This window comes from Babylonia areolata, chromosome 21, assembly GCF_041734735.1.
Source record: "Babylonia areolata isolate BAREFJ2019XMU chromosome 21, ASM4173473v1, whole genome shotgun sequence".
In the NCBI taxonomy this organism is placed as follows: Eukaryota; Metazoa; Mollusca; class Gastropoda; order Neogastropoda; family Buccinidae; genus Babylonia; species Babylonia areolata.
The window spans coordinates 53,291,272-53,300,393 of NC_134896.1; the positions used below are offsets into that span (position 1 = coordinate 53,291,272).

Consider the following 9,122-nt stretch of genomic DNA (forward strand, 5'->3'; position numbering starts at 1 on the left):
TATTTTAATACCCCAGTAGTAAATCACAGGGAGTCATGGCAACAGTAAAGGTTATAACTCACGAAATATCACTGGAGTTTGAATGAAAGCAAATTATTGCATTGGCCTTCAACCTGAAACAAGTGCCTGTTAACAGCAGACTGAAATTGCAGATTTCAGAAACGATTTCCAGTGCACAAATTTCAGTGTCTTTCTGTGTATCCAGGTTACAAAGACACATATATAGACAGCAAGAGTAGCAGTCTTTTTTGTCTTAAAACTCCAACCAACAAAAACACCCTGTGAGATGTCTTTTGGTGCTGTAGCAAACACAAATAAATAAGAATATTCACACATGCCCTCTAGCTTCATACACCCTTGTATAAACACACAAAAACACAGGTCTGACTACAAACAAAAAGATTTATTAGAACATGGATATCTCTGGACAAGGGACAGTCATATCGTTCTGGTGGAGAGCAAACGATGTGAAGACACACTGGTCCAGTCTGCTCGTTTCGGACGCTGTGGCTTGGTCCTGAGAATATCCAGGTCCTGCTGTCCCTAGAGCATGTTTAATCCAGCTGAAACAAATGCAAAGTTCAATGAATCTCATGTTCACATGCACACACACACAAAAGTTGTCTTTACAAAAATTTCAATAAATCCGTTCTTACATCTTTTAAAGTGACCATGATAATTCTAGTCCAAAAAATGAAAAATAAATGGACTGTCATAGAAATCAACACAGTTTCCTCACAAAACAGAGTGAGATACTTTTTTTCAGAAAGCAAATTCAGAAACTGGACAGTATCTACCAATGGCAGACATAATTTGTTGAGGATAGGGGAGACAGAGAGACAGTCAGTCTATTTAAAGGAAGCAATCACTGATACAAATTCTGTTATCTCTTAATTCTGAAAGGCTAACACTTGTGGCACTAACAATACAATAACTAGTAGTAGTGCTATCATTACCAATCATACGAACAGTAACACCATTTCTGTTAAAAGTTAAAGGATGGTACAGTGACAGTAGCACCAGCACTTCTGAATTGTAAACATGGTTCTACCTGTCTGGATCACAAGGCCAGTCCTTGTGCTTTTATCTGGAAACAACGTTAACACTGTACTACCAGTTTGTAACACAACAGTAACATTAATCAAAATAAAGTGCAGAAAAATCAAAAAGAAGTAAAGAAAAAATGCTGCACACGCTGATTTGAAATACATGTATTTCAATTTCAGAATCCTGAAACTGCTTTTTTCCCCCTTCTTTGTTTAAACAGCAAAAATTATTTCTGTTACCCTATGTAAGACAAAAACACAATTTAACTGAAGTTTTGCCACTGAATCAATATGTAAAAAGACAAAAAAAACTAACCTTCTTGAAGCCGATGTCATTGGCATATTGCCTGAAACACCTTCTGCAGATGTTCAATCCATATTTGCGGATGAGCCCATGGGTGTTATTGCAAACACGGCTGCAAAAACAATGCAAATGACATTAAGTCTAAATATCAAAATCATATGACATAACTCCATTATACTGATGATTCAAATCACTTAATAACTTGAAGATTTTGAGAGCTACCTCATTGAGTCAAATGATGTATATGAGAGAGAGAGAGAGAGAGGATAATCACTGAATCACACAAACAGAACATTTACTTGCTGAACATCACTGACACTCAGACTGTATTTCTTTTGAAGTGAATTCAGTATAATTTAACAGTGATGCTCACTGACATCACCCAAAGCACAGTTTAGATAGGTTGTCAATTCAATAAGATCCTTTTTACTTTTATTTGTGCAAATGAAATAGTCACAGGTTAAAAGCTACACTCAATAGACCACTGGAGAGTTCTGAGGCTATATTGCATCTGTAACTTAAAATATGAGCAATGCCAAAGGTGATCGACAAAGACAAAAGCAGCAAACATGTGCTATCCTCCATTTCTTCAGTTGATAACCTTCTTAGTTACAAACAAACTCTGGTCAGTGAAGTGCCATCATATGCACACATAAAAATAAAAAAAAGAAAAAGAAAAAAAAAAGAAGCCTGCTGTTTTGAATGATCTGTCTCTCTTGATCGCCTTTGTTGCACGAAATTTGGGAGAGCCAATTGTCTTCGGAGCATAGTGACAGACCATGTGATGCACCTCTGTAACTAAGTCATGTAATTGTAAGCACCAAACTCTCCAGCAGTCTATTTACCAGACACAGCCCCCCCCCCCTCCCCCTTTAAATTTGGCATGATTAATAAATAACTTAGACCCTGTAACAGTAAACAGCATGTTTTCAACAATGATTTTGATCCAAAACATATTCTTTTCTTTGTACTGGCAGCAAAATTAGGAGGAAAAAGTATAAGGGGTTCTTTCTCAAAACAACTATACAATCAGTACAGAATACAATAAGCACCATAAAAAAACAAAAACAAAAATGGTTCTACACAGTAACCCCAGGTGAGCAATATTTCAAAACAATATTTTTTTCTTTTAAAATTAAAAGTAAAATATACACAGCTGATACAAATGATTTATCATTTTATGCAGTACGACTGGATAAATAACCTAATAAGCAATGAGTGAAGCACTTGCCACTGAAAATGTTTACCCTAACATTGCTTATCAAAGGCACAGACTTAACTCTCCAGACGACGGAATGTGTGACCATTCCTACATAAAATGTATTCAGATTCTAGCATTTTCCAAAAATAAAAATCCATCATGTGCTGTATGCATGATTTTGTGATTAGCCAAGCAGAGTGCGCTATTCTGGGTCATTCCACAACCGAATGGTATGATCAGCCTGTAATGTGTGGCCTGTCTAGCACACACGCTGACAAAGTCACTGACCGGTCGCCTGCTCGCGTGCCAGCTTGTTAGCAAAGTGGCGTCTGAAGCAGGTTCTCAAAATGTTGTGGAGCAAACAAGGCAGTGACGGCAACGTTTTAGTGTTGAAGTATTTAAAATGCTACAAACTGAAGGGTCGGACATCAAAGAGGTGGATGATGAAGAAGAAAGTGAATTAAGTGCAGAAAATGAGCATGGGTATGATGATCTGGGGTGAAAACTGGCATTATTTTCTACATAATGGCAAAACTGTAAAAATAAGATGAGAAATTTGATTTTTTTTTTTAAATATAATAGCCCAACATGTAATAAACAGTTCTGAAAGTTTCATTTTCTTCCTCTGTAGTTTTTTGTAATTTTTTTTCTCAAACCCTTACAAATGGGCCGTATGTGGGGAAAAGCAAGGGACAAAACTTGCCATCCCGCGTGAGTTAAAACTAAGTGTAAAAGGAAAATAAGTGCCATCCAGTGATCAAAAAGAGGAATATTCATACAGGCAAATAATTACTAATTCTTAAGACTAATTAAATTAGTCTTATAAGCTTATCTATACTAACCTGTAACCACAACACCAACTTTTATTTAATTTATTGATCTTGTATCTCTTAACACGGCTGCAGCGCTCCTGAAACCAGTTATGTTTAAATGCCCAACATAAAGTAACAAAAGAGCTCAGAACACATAGAACTGTCCAGAATGCTTCGCATTCCGCTTCTTTAAACGACAGACATGTTGGATTGCGTTCTGTTCTATTCAGACATGTTGGACTGCGTTCTATTCTTTTTCTGGGCAAATCCTATTTTCTGAATACCTAAGCTGAAAGAAACCTGTTTTCAAAAGGATTATTCTGACTTAACGTGAACAGTTACACGGATTTCCCCTCCCCGCCTGAATAACAGAACCGGCGGACCCCACAAATTTTCTAACAATCGAAGCACTCGTGGTTTGCACGTGGTTCAGCAGGTCTCGGATGAATTCATCCGTTTTCTGGCCATTATATCAAACATTTTCAAATAAGATGTTAAAAAACATAAAATACACGTTCACTGAAACATATATAAGTAATTCAACGTACCAATAACGTGAGCCGGGGCCGTATCTTCGTGGGTGAGAAAACCAGGTTGAGGCGAAACCCATGTTGGCGCTTGAAGTCGCGAGCAAGAGAGAGAGAAGGAGCGATTATTTTAGCGGAACTGACGTAGTGTCAATATCCCATCTAGCACTTCGCAAAGATTGTATTTCCGGTTAAAAAAAAAAACAACTAGAAAAAATCCCCAAAAAACGAAAAACGAGAACATGAGAAATAAAAGTGCTGTAAACAACAACAACAACAACAAAAATAAATAAACAAAAAAAAGATTATGGGGTAATTTATGGAATCGAAAGTAAAATTTGTTTGTTTGCTTCTTTTTGGAGGGGAACAATGCTTTTTTTCTTTCTCTTTTTAAATCCTGCCTCACGGCACCTTACATTATCTTGTTTGCAAAATATGCAAATAAATCTTATACAATATTTCTGCTTTATCATGTTTTTACAGCATGAAATTGCCAGCTTTCTCATTTCAAACATTACTGTGTTACTGTTGTGTTATTGTTGGATTATGTGTGTGCAGTTGTGTTGGGTATGTGTTGAGAGTATGAATATGCCTGTGTTTATAAATTGTGGGGGGCGGAGGGGGGCGTTGAGGGGGGTATGTGTGCGTGTGCCGTGGAAGCTGCGATACATAGGAGTGGAAAGGGGTGTGTGTGTGTGTGGGAGGGGTGGGGGGCGTCAGGGATGGGTGGGGGAGAAAATGTGTGTGTCGGGGCTCGCGTGCTTTTGTGTTGTACTGGGCCTATATACATTTGTTTGTGCTTTCATATCTGTGAGACTGTATATTTGTTGCATGTCTGTTGTGCATGTTTAATTGTGTGCACGATTGTGTGTGCGTCCATGTGTGTGTGTGTGTGAGTGCGCGAGTGTGTGCGTGCATGTCTGTGTATTTCTTGTATATTTGTTGCATGTCTGTTGTGTATGTTTGTGTGCACATTTGTGTGTGCGTGCATATGTGTGTGTGTGTGTGTGTGTGCGCACGCGCGCGCGCACGAGTGCGTGTGTGCATGTCTGTGTATTTATTTAAATTTATTTGCTTGTTATAATTTGTTATTGTTTTGTGTACGTTTGTGTGCACATTTGTGTGTGCGTGCATGTGTGTGTGTGTGTGTGTGGGTGTGTGTGCGTGCGCACGAGTGCGTGTGTGCATGTCTGTGTATTTATTTAAATTTATTTGCTTGTTATAATTTGTTATTGTTTTTTTGTTACATTTCATGCTAATTCTTTATTAAGTCGCTTACTTATCATTTTATTTTTAGATTTATTTGCTTATTTATTCAAATTTATTTATTTATTATTTTGATGACTCATGTATCTGCTTATGTTGTTTTTTTTAATCAAAAAATTTTTCTTCTCCCCAAGTCCTGACAAAGCATGCTGGGTTACACCACTGGTCAGGTATTTGCTTTGCAGGTGTGGTGTAGCACATGGAATTACAGTATCTGAACGCTGTAATGCCTCCTTGACTAACTGAATTGAGCTGTTGTTGTTTGTCAAAACGTGTTGAAACATCAAGTCATCTGCACGTTTTTTGTTTTCAACATGGCAGTCAGGATGAAACCTTTATGTTTTTATTCAAGCTGCTGTGTTTGTGAAAAGAATCCGGCATATCATGATCATGTGTGTGTGTGTGTGTGTGTGTGTGTGTGTGTTGTGAGAGAGAGATTGAGAGTTGGCTTACTTAGCTGCTTATCAAGATACGGAAGTCAATAAAACAGAAAAAAAATCCCTTATTAATGGTTAAATCACACAATAAACCAAGGTTCAATCACACACGCACACACAAACAAAAATAAGATACAAAAGTTATGTTATTCATATAATTCATGAAAAAAAAAGATGTAAAGCACACAAAACTGTTTTTTGGTACTCGCTGTCGATGCTGTACCTGAGCAATACAAAGATATATATATTTCTATACATTTGTAATGCTAAAATACAAAACACTTCTTATTAATAGTCGTGAAAGAATAATTCAAGAGAAAAAAAGAAGAAAAAAAAAGGCAGGAAAATATGCAAAACACTTATTAATAGTCATGAAAAGAATAATTCAAGAAAAAAAAGAAGAAAAAAAAGGGCAGGAATCCATATGTTCAAATTTATAGATGTATGTAATTTTTTTTTTTATTGATCAAATAGGAACATTCATCTGTATGAAATAGAAATTATTTTATAATATTTTGTAGCATTTGCACAAGCGAGTCAAAGAGAGAAAGTCAGAAAAGAGAGACAGAGACAAAGAGAGAGAAATTCCACCACCAAAACCACTTTACCACTGCACAAAGTCTTTTAAAAGGATCTTTTAAAACATAAAAAAAACACCTGTATACCGAGAACTTAACAGGTAATGCTTGAATCCTCATTAGTATTTGTAATCTGATTCTGATTGTGTTTGAATCCTCATCACCTGCAGTAATCAGCTCTGCAATAATTTCAATGAACATATGGCCATTTGGAAAACAACAACAACAACAACAACAAAAACAAAAACATTGGCAACTCCAAGCTGGAAAGTTATCAATGCATCTATATCAGGACTAACTGCATGTACATGTTTTGCATCTGTTATATTACCACACACACACACACACATACACACACACTCATGGTATGGATGCACACATGCACACTAAAGGATACACACACACACACACACACACACACACACACGTATACACACAAGCACTCCCAACCATGCATACCTGTACTTAATCTGTAGCTTTGAACAATGAAATTCATATTGATTTGAAACAGAAAAAAACAGGCAAAAATGATGCCTTCTAGAATTAAAAACACTGGAAGTGTATTTTTTTAAGATTCAAGAGAAGACCAGGAAACAGTCACATGTCAACAAAATGCATTTCCATATGTCAATGTGGTGTTAAAAGCATCAAAACAAAGTGAAATAACAAAATGAGAAAAATATTATGTCTGCAGCTCTTTCATGTAGCATGTGTATTTATAATTATGAAAGGGCACTGTTACTAGTTGTTCATTAACCTAATTTTCACCAAAATTAATCTGTATAAATGCTACTTTGGGTGGGCATGTGATCGAATTAATGAAAAATGATTATCCTTTATACATATATTAAATCTGAGTAAAAAGGTTTTGGGAAAAATGGAAAAAACATGAAAAATATCACTTGAGATCAATTGCTCGAGCACTGATTTTTCTGTCACAGTAATAGTATTTCAACAAGTCTCTATGTGGACAATTTGTTGTTGCACTGTTTTTCATTTATGTACAAATGTACAGGTATAAAAGCACAGAAACAGCTCAATTCATGGCTGTTTTCTGAAACAATGTATTTAAATATAAATATATACATACGCACAGCAATGCCCCAATTCCTTTCAGATCATATTTTCTAAAACAATCGCAAAGGCACACAGAACCACCCCATAAAAATTCACTTTGAAACATGAAAGACAGAAAGCCAACAGAAATGATTAGCAAACCATGTTTTTGTACACATATATACATTTCTCTTTGTTTTTCTTTTTTTTTGTTTTTTTGTTACATTTCTATTCTATTTTAATTGGTCAACATTGTACAAAGCAATGTACTTGCAAAGCACAGAAAGCATACAATATCACTCCTTGAACATCTGTAGATTTCCACCCCAAATCACAAGTCAATCATTCAAGAAATACCCAAAGGCTCTATTGAAAAAAAAGAAGAAAAAAAAAGAACCAAGAACTATCTGTAAGCATAATATTTTGAGATTTTCAAAAAGTTTTATGCTTTTAAAAACGTATGTGTACCTCCATATTGATGTGAACTTTCAGTCTGTCTCACCAACTGCAAGCGCATTAAAACAAGTCCAAGCACATCATTCTTGATCCTGTCTTTCACGTGTCTCTCCTTGTTCATGGGGAAAGATCATGCCACCACACTGTCTGAGCTGTGTACCCTGGCGGCCTGGTCCTTCACCCAGCTGAGGTGGTCCTTGTCCATGGAGATGTTGAGTCGGGGCACCCCACTGTCCCCTTGACTTTGTCGGTGATCGTGACTCTGCAGACTCATGTCCATCAGCATGGTCTCTGTCAGGGTCTGTGTGGTGTCCAGGTCCTTCGCTGACCCTCGCTGTGACTTCACTTGAGTGCCACCGCCTCTCTCATCAGCACCTACGTCTGGTGATTTGCCCCTGGAAGACTGAGCTTTCTTGGGAGGCGGTGTGTAGTATTTGTACTGCTTTAAGCTGGACTGCCGGTTGCTCTTAAGCGTACGCGGCGTGAAGGGCTTCCTGGGCTCGGTGAAGGAGTGGGCATGCTTGTCCAGGACATCGCCATCATACGTCACCTTTGATGGGTTGGTAGTGCGTGAAACCTGGGAGAAATGGCTGACCACAGAAGCGGTGGAGCGAGCAGACATGGGACGGGTTTGGCCCAGCTGGGATGCTCCTTGCACTGCTACTCTCTGCATCGAAGCGGACCGAGGTCTGGTCATGGTCATACCAAGACGAGACCGTTCGTCCTTGAGGTTGGAGTCGTCTGCAGCAGACTGCATGGTGACAATGCCGTGCTGGGCCTTCAGGGGTCCGCGCAGTGTTGTTCGCATGATGTCCCGCACCTGCCTCTCGTCGTCATCCTCTGGTTCATCCTGGACAATGAGGCATCAGATTAGGAGAGGAAGAGATAGAGAGAAAGAGAAAGAGAGCAAGAGAGAGAGAGAGAGAGAAAGTATGCAAATGCAATATTTGTGAGTGTGTGTGTGCATATGTAAACATGCAAATTAAAGCAATGACTGAAAAAATGAAGGAGAGGAAAGAGGCATCTGAAGAGAGTTCAAGAGAATGTGTGTAAGTATGCAAATTGAAGCGACGCTGAAAAACTAATGATATAATCACGTCTTTTCGTTGTTTAATTTGGTTCACATTTATAATTCACGCTGAACAAAGACTGAGTTTTGTAGATAAATAGAAATAATGGAATAGCAGAAGGGACAACACCACTGGAAGAAGAGGCAATGAATGACAGATAAGATGGAAACAAAAAAAACAACAACAAAAAAGAGAAAAAAAATTTGTTAAGTTAAATACACGTATATTTTCAGGAGTTTGGGTGGAGCTGTGTTCCTGCATACCTGTCAAAGGTAAACAGTCCAAAGAAAAGCTTCCTTACCCACTGATTTTCATCGTATATGTCCTCTTCCACAGAGTTTGTCCTGTAGGTCAAACGGGAAGATGGTC

At 37.8% G+C, this 9,122-nt stretch overlaps 2 protein-coding genes across 2 annotated transcripts in view; both read right to left on the reverse strand.

Annotated features, from left to right (window-relative positions):
* Positions 1–386: 386 nt before the first annotated feature.
* LOC143296307 (small ribosomal subunit protein uS14-like) lies at positions 387–4,049 on the reverse strand. The gene is made up of 3 exons (XM_076608160.1): positions 3,912–4,049; positions 1,363–1,462; positions 387–563 (listed from the first exon to the last, which is right to left on the reverse strand). Exons 1-3 carry the CDS (start codon positions 3,971–3,973, stop codon positions 555–557), a joined length of 171 nt encoding a protein of 56 aa, XP_076464275.1. The 5' UTR covers positions 3,974–4,049; the 3' UTR covers positions 387–554.
* Positions 4,050–5,779: 1,730 nt separating this feature from the next.
* Positions 5,780–9,122, reverse strand: part of LOC143295751 (spermatogenesis-associated protein 7-like) — a 9,671-nt gene continuing 6,328 nt past the window's right edge. Inside the window, exons 5-6 of the mRNA XM_076607373.1 lie at positions 9,055–9,122; positions 5,780–8,533 (exon numbers count right to left, since the gene is read on the reverse strand). The exon at positions 9,055–9,122 is cut by the window's right edge and continues 57 nt beyond it. Coding sequence (XP_076463488.1) covers positions 7,814–8,533; positions 9,055–9,122 — 788 coding nt within the window. The 3' untranslated portion in view covers positions 5,780–7,813. The remainder of the gene's footprint in view (positions 8,534–9,054) is intronic.